Source organism: Pecten maximus, chromosome 1, assembly GCF_902652985.1.
Source record: "Pecten maximus chromosome 1, xPecMax1.1, whole genome shotgun sequence".
NCBI classification, from domain to species: Eukaryota; Metazoa; Mollusca; class Bivalvia; order Pectinida; family Pectinidae; genus Pecten; species Pecten maximus.
In genome coordinates, this window is record NC_047015.1 from 22737363 (window position 1) to 22763632 (window position 26270).

Here is a 26270-nt window from a genome sequence, read left to right on the forward strand (position 1 = left end):
GAGTAGGCTCCCTTGCCGAGTGTTGTCATGGGACGTAACTCTAGCAATCGTGGTATCGCACTATCATATTTAGCCCAATACATTGTATCTAGAATCTCCTAATCATTGACGAATTAACGATACTTTGTGACAACACGAACGAGCATGGTATTACCAGAGCTTTTATTAAGTTTGATGGTATAACGTGTTTTTGTTAAATTATTTAATGGCAGCAAAGCGAACATCACAATTTACATTATTACTACTGTACTGACATATTGTCTAATTATCTTAAAAAAGTCATTTGACACGCGACAGGTCCAAAGAATAGCTGATGCAAGTTTAGAACATTGGTTGCGTTCTACCCTACGGCAGAACTAAGGATATTGATATTTAATTACAATTCACCTGATATAGATTATATATGCCCGTCAAGTGGGGTCAATGTATATCAGACCCTAAACCCATCGGCAGCTGTTTCAGGTTAAAATACCATAATTACTGAAGTGATTTTTTATCAGAATGGTTTTCGACCACTTGGCGTTATTTTACACAAGCTTTGTAAGCATTGTGAAATCAATGTACTGTAATTATGCACGTTTTCTCTACTCAAGTGTGAAAACGGGATTCTTACTAGAGTAGTTTTGGTAATTTATTCTGAAACGGGCACCCGTAGACTGAGCCAGGGTCTGCAGACTCTAATAAAACGAACGCTATTATAACCATTTAAGCTACCTGGTCCAGTCCTATCACAAAACGCATATAATATGTTTTATTAATTACTTGTTTGTCAAAGTGACAATCAGTCAGTTTTCGTTGATGAATGCGAGCGGGTATTGACAGTATACGATACATCTACGGTTAAATTAATAATAATTTTTTTTCTTTATTGCTTTTAGTAAATTATCATTTGGAAGTATTTTAACATGACTTTTCTAATTATTAAAAATGTAAATAAAGCCTTTTAATCCCCCACGAAAAGAAAAATATTTGTCACTTTTTGAAGGCAAAATTGAAATACTAAATATATATTTAAGTCCATGATCAAACTGTCCGTGACCATACTGTAACAAGTGTTGTATGTTCATTCTCATATATGTCTGTGTTATGACTTTAAAAAAAAAAATCCTTTTACTAATTCTCATATAGGCCTATGGTACGGTGTCCGGAGCAGTGAATTTCACACTGAAAATTCTACAAGATTGTTTGAAAAAATATACTAATGAAGAATGAAATCGGTCATAATCGTTATACACAGAAAATTTCTTGTTTAGATAAAACAATCGTCGTTTTCTATTATCCAAGTCCTCCTTGATATCGCTGGCAGTGTGTCCAGTATTCCGATATACGGTATACAATGCAACCTTTTGACTAAACATACAATGATGTTTCCCTTAAATCTACAAAACAGTTCCGTAGAAAGAATATCCAGTTCTCCGCAAAATGGCCCCAACCGTATGCATAACACTTATATCGAAGTCATTTTTAAATTTGTATTTGTATCTGCAAAGATGATAACAGTTTTAAGGTTCAATTTGTAAGGTTGCCAGAAGCAGGTATATATTGAAAAAAATATTTTTCTTGTGCATCAAACGTTTGTTGAATGCGCACGGAATCACACCTCACATCGTCCACGGACACTTCAAAACAGTGTCAAGTACATATGTATAGTACTTCATTACATATGTATAGTACTTCATTACATATGTCAGAGACCTATAGTATATAGGTCTCTGCATATGTATAGTACTTCATTACATATGTATAGTACTTCATTACATATGTATAGTACTCATGTATGGTACTTCATTGAGTATGTGTTAGGACTTTTACAGTATACGTGATCACACAGTAAATTACGACGGCCCATATACGCCTGGACAATATTTCCAGAAAAAAATGGTCGAAAAACTGCATATGCAGTTGTTTTTTGCCAAGTGTCGGACACATTTCATCGTCAGATTTTGCTCTGCTTTTTGTTTATTTCGACAACGCAGTGTTGGCCCGTAACCGCCTTGGCACTTTTCGAGCTTTGCTAGGTAATTTATATAATTACATACCATTTGATAACTCCCGACTGCCTGATGAAGCACAGGTGGCCCATTGACATCATGAATGCAATTTGTAATTGTTTCGCCCTTCCCACATACTAGATATATATTACCTTTCTGCGCTTTGAGTCCGAACAAAAGACGCGCGTTTTTTTCTCGGTATTTTTATTATTTTGTGAAAGGACTTACTGGCGTGACAAACATTCAAAATGTAAGTACATGTATAGTTCTTTTTGACCACATTTTAAATATAGCTTATGCCAAAATGTTTGTTAAACTGATTGTTAAACAGTTGTAGCCAATCTGTGACTCCGAAAGCAGAGTTAATCTACTAATGGTAAACATACGAATAAACAGATGCAGCCAGTGTGTGAAGTTGTTTAGGATTTTTATTGTTAGTTGTAACCGTATAGACGACGTCCTAGTGGTGTAGTGTAGATATAGTGATTCCTTGGAGTATGTACATACATGTAGATGTAACAGAGCACAGGATTAATTAAATTTAAATCACTGCCTCCGCTAGGGATCGAACCCGAGACCTCTGGCTTACTACTCTTACGCTCAACCGATCGAGCTAAAGAGAAGATCTCCCTAGCCGAGCGGTATATTGCGGCTAGTATTTACCAGGGTTACATAGATTAATACAATTGTTATACTCACCAAGAGATCATGAACACTTTTTATCAGTTTATTTTTTAGAGTGTCCACCACCCGCTAAAACTCAAACATGACGAGCTTATCCTCACTAGATAGTACAAGTTTAACTGTATATCAAGCTAGACAACAAAAGGCCACAGACTGGTAAAGAGTATATTTATTTTACAAAATTGCTGCAAATATAATATATATAGTACTCACAGTATTTAAAAAAAAAACGAGTAAAATAATAGTAGTAGTTCATAAAACCAGAACTGACAATATATTGTATGTGTAAGGACAATGCAAAAAGACAATTATCAAATCTGTGGTCAGTAACATATTCTATTTCTGATTGTGAGAATAATCAGTATATATAATAATAACAAAAAAATATTGGTCACCTGAGTTATGGAGTCTATACCGATAGATGATTTTTTTTTTTATAAAAGATTTAAAACATCTTGTGACCTTGAAAGTACATTCGTATATGTATATCAAGGTTTTGGTTTGGTTTGTTTTTGTTTAACGTCCTATTAACAGCCAGTGTCATTTAAGGATGTGCCAGCTTTTGGAGGTGGAGGAAAGCCGGAGTACCCAGAGAAAAACCACCGGCCTACGGTCAGTACCTGGCAACTGCCCCACGTAGGTTTCGAACTCGCAACTCAGAGATGGAGTGTTAGTGTTAAAGTGTGGGGACACCTTAACCACTCGGCCACCGTGGCCCCCTTATATCAAGGTTTGATTAACAAACTTGGTATTCCTTCATGTAAGAATGCTATTATCCCAATATAATGAGCCTGGGCCTGGTGGTTATTGAGAAGAAGTCATTGCCAGATTTACACACATTAGACCCCTGTGAACTTTAAAGTAGGTCAAGGTCACTTGACACTAAAACTTGACCTAAAAAGTGGTTTTTGTAAGTATCAAACATGAAATCCTTATACACCAACTCACTGTTTTACATAAGTGTCAGTTTATTGGTCTATGAATACAACAGATAAAATTATATTTGTATCGTCTGAGTATAATATTTTGTCGCCATTTGCCATATGGAGAAATCATAACCTTTATGTAAAATAATCTAAACTCTCCTTACAAAACATATCACAAAATAATTGTATTGCATAGTAAATGTAGATATTATAAAAATATGTTGTCTTGCTACATTTTGTATACAAAAGATGTGTAAACAAAATAGCCAAATATAAATGATCACAACATCTACAAATGTAGGTATTGATTTAACTCACATTGTGATGAAGTTACTTGAAGATTGTTTCCTCTACTAATATACACAGGTTAAGAGTTTAGACCAGAGAACTAAATAAAATATAAAGGTCTCTGTACAAACTGATTCATGAGGCACCAATAGCACGATAAAAAACCCTGACATTTGTACATATTTGTTTGGTCACATAGACCCAAGATTACCAGCATCTCTCACCTGGTCATTCTCTGCCTTTCAGTAATAATCAAAACAACTTGATTCTAGACCTTTCTCTTTAGCAGAATAAGTTATTTGACCTCTGTTACCTTGAACATGGAACAAGGCAATTTATTATGGCACATTTCGTTGTGTAACATCAAGTGAACATACCAGCCAAATATTATCAAAAAGGGCTTTTGGTTTGTGTGAAGAAGTCTGTTTAATGATTTAACATATTTGACCTCTGTGACCCTGAATGTAGGTCATGGTAATTTCTTTTTTCAAACTTTGTGGGACTCAATCCCAGGAACCTACCTGCCAGATAAGAGTCATTTGTTTGTGAGAAGCGGTTGTTGGAATGTTTTAATAAATTTGACCCTGTGAACATGAACATGGGTAAAGATCATTTCTTTTTTGAAACTGTTGTTGGGCTTCATCCTAGGAACCCACCAGCCAGATATCATGATCATAGGCCTTTCGGTTTATGAGAAGAAGTATTTTTAAAGGTTTTAACAAATTTGAACCCTGTGACCTAGAATACAGCTTAAGGTAATTTTCTTTTTTAAACTTTGATGGGCTTCTTATTGGCCAAATATCATCACTCTATGGTGGTTCTAGGTTAATGAGACAGAGTCATCAGTACTCTCTCATTTACAATCTATCGACAACTCTCAATTACAACACTGCCTTTAATTTCCACATACAGTCGAACATCCATACTTCTTTTGCTCCTACAATTTTTTTAATATCGAGCTCATGTGAATATTGAACTCTTGTGAATATTGAGCTCTTGTGAATATTGAACTCTTGTGAATATTGAACTCTTGTGATTATTGAGCTCTTGTGAATATTGAACTCTTGTGAATATTGAGCTCTTGTGAATATTGAACTCTTGTGAATATTGAGCTCTTGTGAATATTGAACTCTTGTGAATATTGAGCTCTTGTGAATATTGAACTCTAGTGAATATTGAGCTCTTGTGAATATTGAACTCTAGTGTATTTATACTGTATGCATGTACTAAGACTTTGGAATTCACTTACTTCTAATTTAAAATTCTGTATAAAATGCTAATGTTCATCCTTTTTTCTTTCCCATGATGAAGAAATATAACATCTGCACCAACTGAAACATTTCACACATCTCACTACCACTAGAGAACTCAATGTGTCCCTCAATATATAATGGTCATCAGTTCTCAGGTTTGTGGTCCCATTCTTTGCCACGTAATTCCACACGTCGTATTTTTCCACTTACAGTTTTGGGCAGCTGGTCCACAAATTCAATCTGTAAATGTAGCACATGTATATCAATATAGTGTTACAGTAATGCACCTCCCTTGAGTATTTGTTGGGAAGAAATAAAAGAGAACTTATCTATCTTGGGTAATTGTGTGGTGTTTTTAAATGTGGGGGACGGGGGTGCTTGCCTCCCTTAGGTATTTGTATGGCATAGTTACAGAAGGGGACAAACTACTTTGGGTATTTGTACAAGACAATTACAGAGGGAGACTTACCTCCCTTGGATATTCATATGGAGCAGTATTTGTATGGAGTATCTACAAAGGAAGGCTTACCTTCCTTGGGTATTTGCACATGATACTTCCAGAAGAGGACTTACCTCCCTTGGATACTTACAGGAGAGGACTTACCTCCCTTTGGTAAATGTATACGGTACTTCCAAGAGAGGAATTACTTGGAGCTCCCTTAATGGGTATTTGTATATGGTACTTACAGAAGAGGACTTATCTCCCTTGGATACTTACAGAAGAGGACTTATCTCCCCTGGATACTTACAGAAGAGGACTTACCTCCCTTGGATACTTACAGGAGAGAACTTACCTCCCTTTGGTAAATGTATATGGTACTTCCAAGAGAGGACTTAATTGGAGCTCCCGTAATGGGTATTTGTTTCGGGTACTAACAGAAGGAGAGGGGTAGTTACTGAAGTTACCTCCCTGGACAGTGAGAGTAGATGACTTACCTTCCTTGGATACTTGTATGGAGCAGTCACAGTTTTAACATGGTCCTGGAGTTCTTTGGTCAGCTTGTTTCGGTCAGCAGTTTGGTATTCACTAGTCAATGTGACAAAAGCTTTCACTACCTGTATCAATAATATCAGTTCATTAATGTAAGATAAAGCAGATATCTCTAATACATTTTGGGAAAACAAACTTTAAATGACAACATGAAGGGCATCTTGTTCTAAGATCAAGGATCAAAATTCTAAAAAAGATCAATGATATTTTGTAGACAAATAAATTGTAATTTGAGCAGCACACTCTCTTTTAGCTAAAACTTAAATAACACATTGTAGATTTACCTGACAAATCGAAACTGATTCTTTTATATCCAAAATTCAGCATTAAAAAAAAACATTAATGCATAAAGTAAAAAAGGTAAAAGAAATCCTCCAAAGGCTACTAACCTCTCCACGGACAGGATCTGGACTACTGACCACAGCAGACTCTAACACAGAGGGGTGTTCTATAAGTGCACTCTCCACCTCAAATGGCCCTATCCGATATCTGTTATATATACATGTATAGACAATGTCACAAACAGCCCTATCCAATATCTGGTATATATATAATGTCTCAAACGGCCCTATCCAATATCTGGTATATATACATATGTACATATAAAAAGTCTCGAATGGCCCTATGCAATATCTAGTATATATTTAAAGTCTCAAACGGCCCTATCTAGTATCTGGTATATATAAGGACAAAGTCCTACAGCCCTACTTGGTATATGTATACAATATATATATAGACAAAGTCTCAAACGGCCCTATCTGGTATGTATATAGACAAAGTACAATAAGGCACAGCCATTCAACCAATTAGTGAATTATGCATCATGTAAGTGCAGACGTCTGCTTCTGGTTAGCATTAATAGAAAAAATATTAGACCCTAATCATTCTATATTTATATTCTGTATATCTATGTTTCTTTACCTACCCTGATGTGAGGATGACATCATCTGCACGTCCAATGAACCACACATATCCATCCTCGTCTATCTTAGCACGATCCCCAGTCAAGTAGTATCCACCTTGAAAAACAGACGCTGTCCGATCGGGGTCTCCCTGACAACAAAAACACAGCAATGGATTCATAAAACTAGATGCCCTGCATATAGGGTGTGTTACAATTGATCACCAATTATAAATAAGAGATCCAGTATACTTTATATAACTGATGAAAACACTTACCACATAGCCAGAGAAGAGTCCGATGGGACGGTAGTTGTTGGTATTGATTCCAATGTTGCCCTCAGTATTTGGTGGTAATTCTACCCCTTCATCATCAACAATCTGTAAAACAACCAGATCATATAGAGCTTCAGTCCTCAGTTCAGCAATGAAAGGAAAATATTTTGGAGAATTTCAATATAATATATCTAAACAGTTGCTCTTTTAATTCAATACTTGCCTTAAACTTTTTTCTATAAGCAACCTGTCCCCTTCAAACTAGATGTCCCCTACAAACTAGATGTCCCCTACATACTAGATGTCCCCTACAATCTAGATGTCCCCTACATACTAGATGTCTCCTATATACTAGATGTCCCCTACATACTAGATGTCCCCTACATACTAGATGTCCCCTATAAACTAGATGTCCCCTACATACATAGATGTCCCCTACATACTAGATGTCCCCTACATACTAGATGTCCCTACATACTAGATGTCCCCTATCAACTAGATGTCCCCTACATACTAGATGTCCCCTATAAACTAGATGTCCCCTACATACTAGATGTCCCCTACAATCTAGATGTCCCCTACATACTAGATGTCCCCTACATACTAGATGTCCCCTTCAAACTAGATGTCCCCTACAAACTAGATGTCTCCTACATACTAGATGTCCCCTACATACTAGATGTCCCTACATACTAGATGTCTCCCACATACTAGATGTCTCCTACATACTAGATGTCTCCTACATACTAGATGTTCCTACATACTAGATGTCCCTACATACTAGATGTCTCCCACATACTAGATGTCCCTACATACTAGATGTCTCTACATACTAGATGTCTCCTACATACTAGATGTCCCTACATACTAGATGTCTCTACATACTAGATGTCTCCTACATACTAGATGTCCCCTACAATGTACATACTAGATGTCCCCTATAAACTATATGTCCCCTACATACAATAATATACTAGATGTCTCCTACCAGCTAGATGTCCCCTATATACTAGATGTCTCCTAAATACTAGATGTCTCCTACATACTAGATATCTCTACATACTAGATGTCTCCTACATACTTGATGTCCCCTACATAGTAGATGTCCCCTACATACTAGATGTCCCTACATACTAGATGTCTCCCACATACTAGATGTCCCTACATACTAGATGTCTCCTACATACTAGATGTCCCTACATACTAGATGTCTCCTACATACTAGATGTCCCTACATACTAGATGTCTCCTACATACTAGATGTCCCTACATACTAGATGTCTCCTACATACTAGATGTCCCCTACAAACTAGATGTCCCTACATACTAGATGTCCCCTACATACTTGATGTCCCCTACATAGTAGATGTCCCCTACATACTAGATGTCCCTACATACTAGATGTCTCCCACATACTAGATGTCCCTACATACTAGATGTCTCCTACATACTAGATGTCCCTACATACTAGATGTCTCCTACATACTAGATGTCCCTACATACTAGATGTCCCCTACATACTAGATGTCCCTACATACTAGATGTCTCCTACATACTAGATGTCCCCTACAAACTAGATGTCCCTACATACTAGATGTCTCCTAAATACTAGATGTCCCCTACATACTAGATGTTCCCTACATACTGTATGTCCCCTACATACTAGATGTCCCCTACAATCTAGATGTCCCCTACATACTAGATGTCCCTACATACTAGATGTCTCCTACATACTAGATGTCCCCTACATACTAGATGTCTCCTACATACTAGATGTCCCCTACATACTAGATGTCTCCTACATACTAGATGTCTCCTACATACTAGATATCTCTACATACTAGATGTCCCCTACATACTAGATGTCTCCCACATACTAGATGTCTCCTACATACTAGATGTCTCCTACATACTAGATGTCTCCTATAAACTAGATGTCTCCTACATACTAGATGTCCCCTACATACTAGATATCTCTACATACTAGATGTCCCCTACAATCTAGATGTCCCCTACATACTAGATGTCCCCTACATACTAGATATCTCTACATACTAGATGTCCCCTACATACTAGATGTCTCCTACATACTAGATGTCTCCTACATACTAGATGTCCCCTACATACTTGATGTCCCCTACATACTAGATATCTCTACATACTAGATGTCCCCTACATACTAGATGTCCCCTACATACTAGATGTCCCCTACAAACTAGATGTCCCCTACAAACTAGATGTCTCCTACATACTAGATGTCCCCTACATACTAGATATCTCTACATACTAGATGTCCCCTACAAACTAGATGTCTCCTACATACTAGATGTCCCCTACATACTAGATGTCCTCTACATACTAGATGTCCCCTACATACTAGATATCTCTACATACTAGATGTCCCCTACATACTAGATATCTCTACATACTAAATGTCCCCTACATACTAGATGTCCCCTACATACTAGATGTCCCCTACATACTAGATGTCCCCTACAAACTAGATGTCCCTACAAACTGGATGTCTCCTACATACTAGATGTCTCCTACATACTAGAAGTCCCCTACATACTAGATGTCTCCTACATACTAAATGTCCCCTACATACTAGATGCCTCCTACATACTAGATGTCCCCTACATACTAGATGTCTCATACATACTAGATATCTCTACATACTAGATGTCTCCTACATACTTGATGTCCCCTACATACTAGATGTCCCCTACATACTAGATGTTCACTACATACTAGATGTCCCTACATACTAGATGTCCCTACATACCTAGATGTCCCCTACAATCTAGATGTCCCCTACATACTAGATGTCTCCTATATACTAGATGTCCCCTACATACTAGATGTCCCCTACATACTAGATGTCCCCTATAAACTAGATGTCCCCTACATACATAGATGTCCCCTACATACTAGATGTCCCCTACATACTAGATGTCCCTACATACTAGATGTCCCCTATCAACTAGATGTCCCCTACATACTAGATGTCCCCTATAAACTAGATGTCCCCTACATACTAGATGTCCCCTACAATCTAGATGTCCCCTACATACTAGATGTCCCCTACATACTAGATGTCCCCTTCAAACTAGATGTCCCCTACAAACTAGATGTCTCCTACATACTAGATGTCCCCTACAATGTACATACTAGATGTCCCCTATAAACTATATGTCCCCTACATACAATAATATACTAGATGTCTCCTACCAGCTAGATGTCCCCTACATACTAGATGTCTCCTAAATACTAGATGTCTCCTACATACTAGATATCTCTACATACTAGATGTCTCCTACATACTTGATGTCCCCTACATAGTAGATGTCCCCTACATACTAGATGTCCCTACATACTAGATGTCTCCCACATACTAGATGTCCCTACATACTAGATGTCTCCTACATACTAGATGTCCCCTACATACTAGATGTCCCTACATACTAGATGTCTCCTAAATACTAGATGTCCCCTACATACTAGATGTCCCCTACATACTAGATGTCCCTACATACTAGATGTCCCCTATAAACTAGATGTCTCCTACATACTAGATGTCCCCTACATACTAGATGTCTCCTACATACTAGATGTCTCCTATAAACTAGATGTCTCCTACATACTAGATGTCCCCTACAATCTAGATGTCCCCTACATACTAGATGTCCCTACATACTAGATGTCTCCTACATACTAGATGTCCCCTACATACTAGATGTCTCCTACATACTAGATGTCCCCTACATACTAGATGTCTCCTACATACTAGATGTCTCCTACATACTAGATATCTCTACATACTAGATGTCCCCTACATACTAGATGTCTCCCACATACTAGATGTCTCCTACATACTAGATGTCTCCTATAAACTAGATGTCTCCTACATACTAGATGTCCCCTACATACTTGATGTCCCCTACATACTAGATATCTCTACATACTAGATGTCCCCTACATACTAGATGTCCCCTACATACTAGATGTCCCCTACAAACTAGATGTCCCCTACAAACTAGATGTCTCCTACATACTAGATGTCCCCTACATACTAGATATCTCTACATACTAGATGTCCCCTACAAACTAGATGTCTCCTACATACTAGATGTCCCCTACATACTAGATGTCCTCTACATACTAGATGTCCCCTACATACTAGATATCTCTACATACTAGATGTCCCCTACATACTAGATATCTCTACATACTAGATGTCCCCTACATACTAGATGTCCCCTACATACTAGATGTCCCCTACAAACTAGATGTCCCTACAAACTGGATGTCTCCTACATACTAGATGTCTCCTACATACTAGAAGTCCCCTACATACTAGATGTCTCCTACATACTAAATGTCCCCTACATACTAGATGCCTCCTACATACTAGATGTCCCCTACATACTAGATGTCTCATACATACTAGATATCTCTACATACTAGATGTCTCCTACATACTTGATGTCCCCTACATACTAGATGTCCCCTACATACTAGATGTTCACTACATACTAGATGTCCCTACATACTAGATGTCCCTACATACTAGATGTCCCCTACAATCTAGATGTTCACTACATACTAGATGTCTCCTACATAATAGATGTCCCCTACAATCTAGATGTCTCCTACATACTAGATGTTCACTACATACTAGATGTCCCCTACATACTAGATGTCTCCTACATACTAGATGTCTCCTACATAATAGATGTCCCCTACAATCTAGATGTTCCCTATAAACTATATGTCTCCTACAAACTAGATGTCCCCTATAAACTAGATGTCCCCTACATACTAGATGTCTCCTACATACTAGATGTCCCCTACATACTAGATGTTCTCTATAAACTTGATGTCTCCTACATACTAGATGTCCCCTACAATCAAGATGTCCCCTACATACTAGATGTCTCCTACATAATAGATGTCCCCTACAATCTAGATGTTCCCTATAAACTATATGTGTCCTACAAACTAGATGTCCCCTATAAACTAGATGTCCCCTACATACTAGATGTCCCCTACATACTAGATGTCTCCTACATACTAGATGTCCCCTACAAACTAGATGTCCCCTACATACTAGATGTCCCCTACATACTAGATGTTCCCTATAAACTATATGTCTCCTACATACTAGATGTCCCCTACAATCTAGATGTCCCCTACATACCAGATGTCCCCTACAATCTAGATGTCCCCTACAATCTAGATGTCCCCTACAATCTAGATGTCCCCTACATACTAGATGTCCCCTACAAACTAGATGTCCCCTACATACTAGATGTCTCCTACATACTAGATGTCCCCTACATACTAGATGTCCCCTACATACTAGATGTCTCCTACAATCTAGATGTCCCCTACAATCTAGATGTCCCCTACAATCTAGATGTCCCCTACATACTAGATGTCCCCTACAAACTAGATGTCCCCTACATACTAGATGTCTCCTACATACTAGATGTCCCCTACATACTAGAGGTCTCCTACATACTAGATGTCCCCTACATACTAGATGTTCACTACATACTAGATGTTCAGTACATACTAGATGTCCCCTACATACTAGATGTCCCCTACATACTAGATGTCCCATACAATCTAGATGTCCCCTACATACTAGATGTCCCTACATACTAGATGTCTCCTACAATCTAGATGTCCCCTACAATCTAGATGTCCCCTACATACTAGATGTCCCCTACAATCTAGATGTCCCCTACAATCTAGATGTCCCCTACATACTAGATGTCCCCTACAAACTAGATGTCCCCTACATACTAGATGTCTCCTACATACTAGATGTCCCCTACATACTAGATGTCCCATACAATCTAGATGTCCCCTACATACTAGATGTCCCTACATACTAGATGTTCCCTACAATCTAGATGTCCCCTACAATCTAGATGTCCCCTACATACTAGATGTCCCCTACAATCTAGATGTCCCCTACATACTAGATGTCCCCTACAAACTAGATGTCCCCTACATACTAGATGTCTCCTACATACTAGATGTCCCCTACATACTATATGTCCCATACAATCTAGATGTCCCCTACATACTAGATGTCCCCTACATACTATATGTCCCATACAATCTAGATGTCCCCTACATACTAGATGTCCCTACATACTAGATGTCTCCTACATACTAGATGTCTCCTACATACTAGATGTCCCCTACATACTAGATGTCCCCTACATACTAGATGTTTCCTACATACTAGATGTCCGTACATACTAGATGTCTCCTACATACTAGATGTCTCCTACAAACTAGATGTCCCCTACATACTAGATGTCTCCTACATACTAGATGTCTCCTACATACTAGATGTCTCCTACAAACTAGATGTCCCCTACATACTAGATGTCCCCTATATACTAGATGTCTCCTACATACTAGATGTCTCCTACATACTAGATGTCTCCTACATACTAGATGTCTCCTAAATACTAGATGTCCCCTACATACTAGATGTCCCCTACATACTAGATGTCCCTACATACTAGATGTCCCCTACATACTAGATGTCCCTACATACTAGATGTCTCCTACATACTAGATGTCCCTACATAATAGATGTCTCCTACATACTAGATGTCTCCTACATACTAGATGTCCCCTACATACTGGATGTCCCCTACAAACTAGATGTCTCCTACATACTAGATGTCCCTACATACTAGATGTCTCCTACATACTAGATGTCCCTTACAAACTAGATGCATGTATCCTTGATACCCAACAGCTTATCCCCAAGTACAGTCTTCTCTGAACATGTAAGTTATACTAGTTATCTACCTTCAGGTTGCCACCATCTACTACAAGTATACATCTAAATTTTATACTTGTAAATTGACCCCAGCTGTTGATGGTGGGATAAATCTGGTAACAATAAAAAATAAACATACCCTGAGGTCAATCCCTGGAGCAGCTTTCCCCATTGATCCTGGCCTGTTCTCCATTATAGGATATGTGCCACACAAAAATGTCTGTAAATCACATGTTAGGTTTGATTGATAGTACCGAAATATCAAACATGTCATTAAATCATCACAAAGTAGTCTGTCCCTGAGTAAGTTAGGTTTATAGATGCCTAGATCTTTTGATATATCAAATCTACCTCATCAGGGGGAGTAAGTCTCTTCTAATCTGTTAAGTATCAGAATTATAACAAATTTTATATTTTCTTTAGATATAGTAACAATGACTTTTACTACCTGAAATACATGTACTGTAATTGCTTGAAGTGTTTTCATATTGGCTTAATTTATAAATTTTGAGATTTTCACATCAAGATTTTCAATATTAACAGTAACATCAAATTTTGATCCCTGAAACATGTTTAATATAAAGTGTGTAGTTTTGTTCATCAATATTTTGTTTAATGGAGGATTAATAATTCCTAAGGGCAGTTACAAAAACTATCAAAGTTATATATGATAGAGAATAATTAGTTGTACCGTTTCTGTCTGACCATAGCCCTCGTACAAGTCTAGTCCAGTCCCAGATTTCCACTCCTCCAGCAGCTCGGGGTTCTATATCACACACAAATACATTAATTTTACAGCTTGGTTCATTAAACTTCTGTGTGTATAACAATATATTCATATATAAACCCATATCTATAAAATCTATATCATTGTGTAAGACCAATATTTTATATACTTTTCTCACCTTCCTGTTTTTCTCTGAATTAAAAATCAAGAAGAACTTAAAGATGAAATTTGAGAAAGATCTGTGAAAAGCTTCATGAGAATAGAGGTAAAGAATATCAACTGTTAAAATTCAAAATGGCTGCCACTCACTCCTGGCAGCCATCCTGTTTTCTGATCAGTCTTATATTAAACATGTACACCTAGGGACCATGGGAAATACATTGTATATGCATAAAGTTAGAGAAAAGATCCATTTAGGACTTTCAGAGAAATAATGGTAACAATCTTCAACTGTGAAAATTCATACATACATGTATGTGTACAGTATAGAGTTGTGGTTTTAAGTTTATTTTCTATATTGCTATTTGGTACTTCTTATACTTATACTTATGTTTTGGAAGGTGAGGGACTAGGAATTGCTTGCAATCACCTGAATTATAACTATTATACATTATAGTGTCACCAAATATTCTGCACAGAATCAATGAATGAACAATGAACTGAGGTACAGTTAGTTAGTACTTGATAAATCTAATTCACTACAACATTAAGTATAAAGTTAGGTACAAACCAAAGGCTCCCCAGCACTGACACAGTGAAGCTTTCCGTGTTTATACTGACTGAGTGCCTGCTGGACTAGGAACCTTACAGCGGTCGGAGCAGCACAAAACACACTGATGGCTGGCTTTGTATCCAGGATCTACAACACATTCTCACTGTCTGTTAATTCTACCAGATGTCAGAAATACAGATTTTATTTAACGTGAAAAGTAATTTTTTGTTGAACCACTAGTTTACAAGTATTTCCCTTCTACCCTGCCTTACCTTGAGTGTTAACTCTGGGTCAAATTTGTCTGTGTGGTGGGCAAACACACAGGAGCCTCGTAACCAGGGGGCAAACAGACTACTCCAGGCCGACTTGGCCCACCCTGTGTCAGACATATTCCACACCACATCGTGTTCTGTTGACTGTAGGAAGTACCTATATAGATAATGGAATTGATGTTGGAACTCAAGTTTATGTTATGATGATGCATTATAAAATACCATTTCGCTGAAATTAATTCATTAATTCATTTCACATTGTCCAATGTCATCTGATGACAGGCGTATATTCTTGCAGATTACATTGCTCTGTGAATAGCCATGGTAATTTTAAAGTAGGGGTCTCCATGTAGTAGCTGGTGGCTATACATGTACCTCACTGAACAACATACAGGAGGCCAAGTACTTGCTATCCCGTGTGATTTGGGTACAGGGTCCTGTCGAATGACACAAGGACAGAACAGGACAGATCTCAGTTTCCCGAGAACAGTACCAGGTAGGGATTGAACCTATGATCTTCACCTGAAGTTGAATTGTCCAATGCTTTATCAGCAAGAAATGGTCTATAGCAAGTGAGATCAGCAAAATAATATTGGTCTTCGGGTGTCCTTGATAGCAGGATACAGAAGGAAATCCCTTATTCTGTTATGTAAGATATATAGATAAGGAGCTATCAGGTGTACGATGTTTGACAGGAAATTACCTTGCTGTAATGATGTTGCCATAACCATAGCTCCCGTGGGTGTGCTGTGCCATCTTGGGAGTCCCTGTTGTCCCACTCGTGAAAAACACAGTCATAGGATCGTCAAATTTAGAGTTAACTGTCTACAATTGATAAAATAAAGACAATATAAACATGTTACAGGAATAGTGTCTCTGAACCTGGGACCCCAATCTCACTAGCCCACTATTCTACCACTCAGGAGTAATGTCTCTGAACCTGGGACCCCAATCTCACTAGCCCACTATTCTACCACTCAGGCCAAAGGGATATTCTCTCTAATGCAAAGCTAGACCATAAAGACTATTTCCCAATCAGGTTTGATGAGAAAAACTATTGTCTACTCCAGAACATATTGTGAGATGATGATATCAGGGTTACTGGACCATGTCACCATGGACACAGTATGAAGATGTCAATTTCAAGATGACAAAGTATTGAGAATATGTGTTTCTAGCATAACACTTAAAAGACAAATATGGACCCCTGAAAGTGAAAACCAGATTCCAGACACTTTGTCAGAAGATCAGAAGGAAGATGACATTTAAATTTAAAGAACATGAACTTTTTCGTATATTTTCTGGGCATGACATACAGAATCATTGATTTCATGCGGGTGTTAGCCATTGTCTGGAACATGATGACTAAGGTGTTCGGTCTTTTTTGTGGAGTAGACCACAAATATGAGGGACATATGACAGAAGTATATACTATAGCTGAGATAATGATGAAACATACATTTCTATACACTATGTACCCACAAAGTATGTGATAAATAAAAAGTGGGCAACAAATAACTCCTGTTTGTGTTAAACAATTGTCCTACTGATTAATTAACTAATGTTCTTACCTGAAATTCATCGCTGGCTTTAGATAGTACATCCTCAAAGTTCAGCCAACCAGGCCTATTGGAATACAACATATTGATATTTTAAAACAAAAAGCTTCAATCTCTTAACCACAGTTTAAGTCATTTTATTACAATGAAGATACAGAGAGACACAATTACTATTGTTAAAACTACTAAAGGGAATACACATCTTAATGTAACTGACAAGTGAATACCCTCCACATATATATCTTCCGCAAAAAACTTTTATGGTCAACATTATGATCACATTGGGAATATTCTAAATATAATCTTCTGTGAAATATGAATTAGTCAGATCTATGATAAAACACCCAGGTTCTCATGTAGAGAATGTGCTCTATATTGCACAAAGTGATAGCATTGTCCATGAAATCATAACTTAGGAAGTATGTTTTGGATTATAACATTATACATGTCAGACATTGGTAATAAAATCAACACTGATCTCATATAAAGTGAAAGTATAAGTATACTGGATACATTGTATGTATATAAAGTTATCCTAATCAGAGAGAGATACATTTTAAGATCTATTTAGTCTTAGTTTGTAAACATTACGAAAGTGTCCTCATTGGTCACTGATTTTTCGACGAGAAATGACAATATCACAAAATATAAAATGATAATAATATATAGTTCATGTATATAAAATCTCATGTGAAGAGGAAATAATGTTTTAGAGGGATATTGTTATCAATTGAAAGTGTGGTAACTATATAAGCATACCGACACTCAAGGGGTCTGTTGTACCAACTACATGTATTTATCTTGCGTATCTACCTTGTTTCCGACTTACTGCCGACAAAAACTTTGGATTTCAAAGAAGGACATTGGTCAGCAATCTGGAGAAAATAATAGAGATAAGCATTAGTCATTGTCATCAGTTACCTTGAGCTGTATTATATCAAAGGGAGATAATCATGTTGACCTTAGAGTACATGTTACATATGGTGTCTGACCTTGTCTATGTTGTCCACAGACAGACGATCTGCTATGATACATTTGGCCCCTGACAACTGGACACGGTGTTTGATGTCGTTTGGTCGCAGTAAAACTGTACCTGCACTCAATATCAAACCTGTGGATAATGAAGTTCTGTATCAGCCAACAATATAATCACATGTTTGGTAATAGGCCGACCCCTGTCTGGTAATAGGCCGACCACTGTCTGGTAATAGGCCCACCCATGTCTGTTGATAGGCCCACCAATGTCTGTTAGTAGGCCCACTATTGTCTGGTTATAGGCCCACCCATGTTTGGTAATAGGCCCACCCATGTTTGGTAATAGGCCCACCCATGTCTGGTAATAGGCCCACCCTTTCAGTCTAAGCTACATGTATATCAACCTCCATGGACTTTATTATATGATAGATTTAGGATACTATATAGGGATTTGATTTCACTTTTATGTTAACCATGCTTTTATGGAGCAATTCCTCTAAGAATATATTCTATGGGGCGCACCAGCGCCCCATTTATAATATATTCTTAGAGGAATTGCTCCATAAAAGCATGGTTAACATAAAAGTGAAACCAAATCCCTATATTTACACTTACAGATGTTGTTTCTATAAGTCTTTGTGATTACAATATTTTTTCTTTGTAAATAAAAAAAATCATATAAAAGTCGGACACAGTGGGAGGAGTCAATTATTAGAACAGCCAATGGTGACGCTTCACAACAAATTGAGACTTTTTTTTCCGCGGTAAAAAATAGTTCTGTTTTTTTAAAATGATATTAACATAAATAACAAAAACATTTTGATAGATTATCATATTTAATATTGTCAAACATGTTATTTTTATACATTTTCAAATTAAAAAATAACCCTTTGTAACTTAAATTGTAAAGTCATGTGCTTGACGAAAGTAGTTCCCGTACCCTGTCATATTTTCATACGCAAGTTCAAAGGTCAATGTTTCCATGCAAGAATGGTAAACAAATCGGTCTGGTATTGTTATATAGTGACAACACTTTACAAGTGTAAATATATTAATTTTTAACTGTGAAGGGTATAGGATTACATGTAAATAGTGTGGTATATACACCAGAGAATGCATCATCATATACATATATAAAGGTGTAAAGGCATTAATAATCAATCACAGAAAACTCCCAATAGTTAGGACATGCAAAGTTACCTGCTCTTATTGCTGCAATATTGACGAACCACCACTCTGGGACTCGTGGAAGAATAAGGATGAGTTTATCTCCGGGGTCAAGGCCACATTTGTGAATAAGAACATTGGCTGTCCTAAAAAAAAAATCATGTATATGGCTTCTTTAACAGAATTATAAGTTACTAACTTACCCCACATGTCATTCTAGATACGTGACTGTACACTTGGTGTTCTGTTGTCTGGGAAATGACTCCCTCTTTTTCTACATGAACCAGGTTGATTATTAGAACATCCAGCTAATTCAAATATACTATCAAGTGCTGGACAGTAAATTTTATCACCATACTCTAAACATGTATCAATAGCTTCTGGTATAATCTACTTACATATGTACCATACCTTCATAACCAAGGTAACTGGTCTCCTGTCATCAGTTAAGGCTATTCCATACCTCTTTGATAGAATAGACAGATCCTGGAAGCTCCATGTTTGGTCCTCCCCATCATCATTTGTAATCCACAAGGCAGGGTTGGACAGCTGTCTTACTCCTGTCTAAAAAATATACTGGTCAGACTAGACAGGATGTCAGACTAGACAGGATATTGGAATATAGTCTAATAACTGTAGTACAAGACACAGGTCAGACTATACAGGATGTCAGACTATACTGGAGGTCAGACTACACAGGTCAGACTAAACAGGAGCTCAGGCTATACAGGTAGCAGAGTATACATGAGGTCAGACTATACAGGAGGTCAGACTATACAGGTGGCAGACTACACTTGAGGTCAGAATAGACACGTCAGACTATACAGGCAGTAGACTTTACAGGAGGTCAGACTAGTTAAGAGGTCAGCTACAGTTCAATAACTGTGGTACAAAGTAAAGACTAGACAGGAGGTCAGACTATACAGGAGCTCAGACTATACAGGAGCTCGGACTATACAGGAGCTCAGACTACACAGGAGCTTGGACTATACAGGAGCTCGGACTATACAGGAGCTCAGCTACAGTTCAATAACTGTGGTACAACATATTAAACGGTCATACTAGACAGGTCAACTACAGTTTAACGATTTTGGTACAACATAAAGGTCAGAGTAGACAGAGCGTCAGAATAAAGTTTAATAACTGTAGTTCAAGACACAGGTCAGGCTAGACAGGAGGCAGACTTGACAAAAACGTCGGACTATAGAGGGGTTGGACTAGACAGGAGATCAGCTATAGTTTATTGACTGTGGTACGATATACAGGTCAGACCAGAGGGATGTCTTTAGTTAGTAACTGGTTTACATCACTCCCTACAAGTTAGACTAGTGAGCCTTTTACTCTAGTGTTTCCTTCTTACACCTATATTGTAACAGCATACCATCTGGACATTTTACACAGTGTAAGAAAATAATTTTTATAAATATGTTTTTGCCTATTTTATTTACACTTCCTTACCTGTTCTAGGGCTGCCCATCTGTCTATCGCATCTCGAGCAAAATTATAGTACTCTGGGAGATTTTCTTTCTTGGACTCACTTTCCATCCACTTCCTGTGCCATTCGTAATCCTCAAATCGTTCTGGTGTGTCTGCATGACTTCCATAATTTCTATAACCATGACCAGCCAACAGTGGCACTGACCTTTTGTTGTGACTCGTCCGTCTGACTACAGATGTGCCCACACATGGAAGCAGAGCCCTCAAACATGGCTGTGTACATAGAGCCAGTGCTACTAGCCTCATGTTGATTGTGGGAACATGAATCTACAACCTACCAGGTCTATCTGAATAAATATACAAACAAAATCTCATCACCATGTACACATTACCTAAAGTGACCTTGACCTAACTAAGATCAAACTCACATGATGAGGTAAAGCACATTGATGTGTAGAGAAATGATATCGTGTTCTTTGATAGATCAGACCAACTTGGACATTAATTGTCTGAAGAAAAGTATGGGGCCCTATATGTACACCAGACATGGTATCAGGGCACCAGACATGGTATCAGGGCCAGAGGAAACTCGGGTTAATAACAGATATGCACAATTCCGCCGCTAACACCAAAATTCACTTCTATCATTCCAACCTTGCACCCAGGGACAATTTCGCAATACCCTATTGTGATAAGAAATCCAGAAGGTTTTCGAAATTAGATGTGGGTGCCACGATGCTATTATTCATGCATGCATATGTACATGTACAGCAAAAACAGCTGGTTATACAAATACTTAATGTACAGATTTGTATTGAAATAACCAATTACAAAATCAAACATTATTATTATCAATCATGAATGTGACAGCGTTACATATCGAGTATACGATTTGAATATTGACATTTAGACCCCATGGTACGTATATTATACAACAAACAAACATTACAGATGCAGGTTATAAATTGGGATGGAGTAAACATGGTGTACAGTACATCACTAAGTTTTAAAGATTATAAGTGTCCTCTCACTAGGTTCATAACATCTTATACATGCATATACATATAGTACACGTAGTTGTTCCTGAAGTCAGAGAAATAATACACTCGTAACAATAAACACTGAGCAAGTACATGTAACAAACCGCTATAAACCTGACGAAGTCAAAGTGAAAGTAGCTTTTTATAGTTTACCCCGTTCTCAATAGACCGTCACTTCAATCAGTGTGCTTTCCTATTGCAGATAATATATTTGCCCATGGATGAACATAACTGTATCTGTGTTCATTAAAATGCAAAATAACAATATCGCAATATAAATCTACCGAGATACAGTTCGTATGTATAATTACCAATCTGACTACAGCAATCGGCTGATTCCGGTACCTTCCGATGCAGTCACCGAGACGGGTATATAACCAGAGACATTATATATATATGTCTCTGATATAACCTAGATTGTAACAAAGTACCTGTGCTGTGCTGACGCTCTGTGCGTCAGAGTATCTCATTGCACTCCATTGTTGCCAATGGTTCATCAGCGATGTTTCAAATCTACATTGTATATAACAGTTCGAAATACATTGATGTTTTATCATTATGTTATATACATGTATCTTATGTTATCATTAGGTCACATATATTATCATTGTTATGTTATATGTAGAAGATATTGAATGGTTTCCCGTTTAATATAACATATATGTCACGAGTATAACAGAATATCGATATTTTCACGAGTGAGAGGCACGAGTGGAAAATCGAGATATTCTGTTGTACCAGTGAAATATATCTTTAATTTCATTTTTGTCAATGAAATAGAAAAAATTATCAAACTAATAAAACTTTTGTAGTCTGACCTCCTGTATAGTCTAACCTTTATGTTGTACCACAGTGAAAATATAAGTTTTGCAGGAAAAATATAAGTTTTTCGTTTTTGACCAATCAGAGCGAGCCTTAAATTTGTATTCACCTCATTGAATCTTGTCGGTTTTTTCAATCGAAGCGAAGATAAATAAATTGGTTATTTTGCTTTTTATCTGAAATATTCAGACTAGTTATTGACAAAATACTAATTTGACGTTAGCTTTTCATGCACAGATTTTCCGATAACAGAAACAAACTTAATATTACGCTTAATATTGCGTTGGTCATGTTGACGTGGAGTAACCTTACTTAAAGAGATGACGTCATGAATTATGTTACTGATTCCCGCACTTTTTTTCAATGTTTTTAATTTTGTTTTAAAGTATATAAAATGCAATAAAAAGAAAATTGAATGGTTTCCCGTTGAATACTTTCCATGTTACTTGAATGTTTCCTAAAGCTATGAGGCCGAGATGGGGCCAGCAATTCTACGTTAGATCAGTAAAAACAATTGTTTTCTTACCTCTTGTCACCTCACATTTTATTGCGCTCGCTTCGTGAATAGCTATATCCGGTGTACCGATGATAAATGGTGCCAACGAGTGCAGTAAATACTCGGTAGACAAAGACCCGAAAAAAATCCGTTACAAATTAAATAACGGGTCTACCATGAAATACGCCTACGTCATGTATATCGTCGGACACGTGAAATATATGTAACACCATCGTGACGTCACAAATGATATATGGGATGACGTCACACGATTGTCTCCGTTGCGTGTTTCAAGTAAAATGAACACTGAGACAAATAATTTATATAGTTGTTCCATGTATGCACGTGCAGCGCCTTCTGTTTTTATATCAAACTCACGATTGATCCCGATGAAAAAATACGTACATGTACACGATATTTTCAATTTAAAGACTTCTTCATCAAAATGAGAGTATGTGTGTTCATCACAGTATAAATACGACAGGAAATTCAAATCTTTGAATTCCCTGTCGTAGTGATGAATATTTATAAAATGTGTACACATGGCATGTTAATAATTAGATATGCATGTATACATTTTGATCTACAACAGCAGTATCGACAGAACAACCGGAACTAATCACCAACTGTGAACTAGAATGGGTCAAAATTCAAGCCAGGGGAAACAAAGAAATACTCATAGCTACCTTCTATATGCCTCACAGGAACATGGAACATATAAGAGAACTATAAAAGTCACAAGCCAAAATCACAGAACAGAAGCACAAACAAGTGGTGCTCACATGTGATTTCAACAGCCCGCACATCGAATGGGAAACACTTACAGCAAACAACCAGACCAAATACAAGGAAGTACACAACTTATCAATATCACAACATCAGCCAAAATGGCTCAAGTTCACTCTGAACCTACCAGAGAAAGTAACCTCCTGGACCTAATATTCAACAACACCACCTTGGTTAAATCATCAACAAATGCACCAGGCATATCAGATCATGATATGATTGTCACCGACCTTGAGACTAAGCTATGCTACCAAGTCTCGAGACCACGAAAGTGCTATATCTACGTCAAAGAAAACTGGGATGAACTAAAGAAATACCTAACTAAAGTATCAGGAGATATCAAACTACATGAACAAAGAGGGCAAACAACAGAACAGCTATGGAATGAATTTAAAAAGGAGCTTGAAGCCAAAGTTGATAAGCACATACAATAATGTACCATCTAGAATGATGAAGTCCAACAGAAACACTCCATGGATAAACCACAAGGTGAAAAAAAATGCTACAAAAGAAATCACCATTGTACAAACAAACCAAAAAGACCAATAAATGGAATAACTACCGCCATCACCAAAAAGAATGCAAACGGACAATTCGAAAAGTCGAGTGGACATATGTCAACAACACCATATCAGAAGGATTAGAAAAAAATACAACTCTAGACCCTTCTATGTGAACTCGGTGTAGCTCCACTAAAGCAAAAGGGCACTCTCATAAATGATAGCAAAGGCAAAGCGGAAATACTAATCAACTAATTTAAATATGTATTCAACACCAAAAATACCGGAGAACTCCCCGAGATGAAAAGCAAGACCAAACAAAGTATCCCAGACTTGGCTATAACTGTGGAAGGAGTCGCAAAACTTCTCAAGAAAATAAATCCAACAAAAACTTCAGGCCCAGATAAAATAACCAACAAAATACTCAATGAATGAGCAGAACAACTTGCACCAGGACTTACATCAATATACCAAAAATCCATCAGTACAGGCGAACTACCATCAGATAGGCTAAATGCAAATATTTCAAAAAGGGAGACAAACACTCCACTGAAAACTACACACCGGTCTCCCTAACATCTGTCGCATGCATGATCCTGGAACACATCGTATGCAAGCATATTCTAAAACATCTAGAAAAAAACAAGGTCTTGACATCATTAAACCACGGCTTTCGATCAGGGTACTCATGCCAAACACAGCTGCTAACAACACTCGATGACTTCACAAAAGCATACGAGGCAGGAAACCAGGTAGATGTAGCAATTTTGGACATTTCAAAAGCATTTGACACAGTACCCCATAACAAACTGCTGTACAAACAGGACCATTACGGGATCAGAGGACCAATCCATACCTGGTTAACAACATTCTTAACCAACAGAAAGATGCGCGTCGTCCTAGAAGGGGAACAATCAGAAGAGGTCACGGTCGACTCAGGTGTCCCCCAAGGAACAGTCCTCGGGCCGTTGTTATTCCTCTGTCAACAACTTACCAGACACAGTTAAATCATCTGTCCGACTTTTTGCAGACGACTACCTACTTTACATGAACAGCGGATGACAATATATATCAATTATATATTGTCATTTTGGCCGACTAATCTATCTTCCGCTCACCTTTGCTGTATAAGGTGTTATTCATACAAAGAATTCAAAGAAATACTAGTAATAATCAAAATCTTTTCAATTATCATTATCAACATAAAAGAATGAAAATAAGATAAAATCATTGCGGTCACTCCTAAAAAGTGAGCCAATTTATCGCCACACATTTGTCTTGCTGGTTTTTATTTGGTACACGCGTTTAGAATGAGACAATGCAGCAAATAGAGCTCTACAGCATGGAGGTAACATGTCAAATAACAAATTGATTTGTAAAAGGGAGGAGGATCAGCACTTGTCATAAATTCGAAGAGAGTTTTATTACAGTGGAGGCAAAAATAACCTTTTCGAACAATGTGACACTACAAAACGACATAAAAAAACAACCTTGAAAACTGGGCAGAAACTTGGGGGATGACATTTAATGCAAAGAAGCGTTACATACTCAGCATAAAATACAAGAGCCTAAAATTCTATACACGGAACGGGCACATCATCCAACAAGTACAAAACAACCCGTATCTCGGCCTACAAATCTCAGAAGACCTCAAATG

The 26270-nt window shown here is 37.5% G+C and overlaps 1 protein-coding gene across 1 annotated transcript; it reads right to left on the reverse strand.

Annotated features, from left to right (window-relative positions):
• Nucleotides 1-2812: 2812 nt before the first annotated feature.
• Nucleotides 2813-22162, reverse strand: LOC117328029 (acyl-coenzyme A synthetase ACSM3, mitochondrial-like). The gene is made up of 17 exons (XM_033885355.1): nt 22114-22162; nt 20991-21316; nt 19996-20096; nt 19566-19678; nt 18383-18501; nt 18204-18265; nt 17403-17457; nt 16535-16656; nt 15832-15988; nt 15578-15706; nt 14812-14886; nt 14260-14340; nt 7313-7414; nt 7059-7186; nt 6523-6622; nt 6079-6198; nt 2813-5382 (listed from the first exon to the last, which is right to left on the reverse strand). The coding sequence occupies exons 2-17, from the start codon at nt 21273-21275 to the stop codon at nt 5287-5289; spliced, it is 1845 nt and encodes a 614-aa protein (XP_033741246.1). The 5' UTR covers nt 21276-21316; nt 22114-22162; the 3' UTR covers nt 2813-5286.
• Between the last annotated feature and the right edge of the window lie 4108 nt (nt 22163-26270).

Excerpts from the sequence above, each read along its gene's own strand:
- LOC117328029 (XM_033885355.1), bottom strand. The coding sequence starts at position 21,275 with ATGAGGCTAGTAGCACTGGCTCTATGTACACAGCCATGTTTGAGGGCT. Across the intron at positions 18,502-19,565 it reads TATTGCAGCAATAAGAGCAG|GTTTGATATTGAGTGCAGGT; the intron begins GTAACTTTGCAT and ends CATTATCCACAG. Across the intron at positions 16,657-17,402 it reads AAGCCAGCGATGAATTTCAG|ACAGTTAACTCTAAATTTGA; the intron begins GTAAGAACATTA and ends TATCAATTGTAG.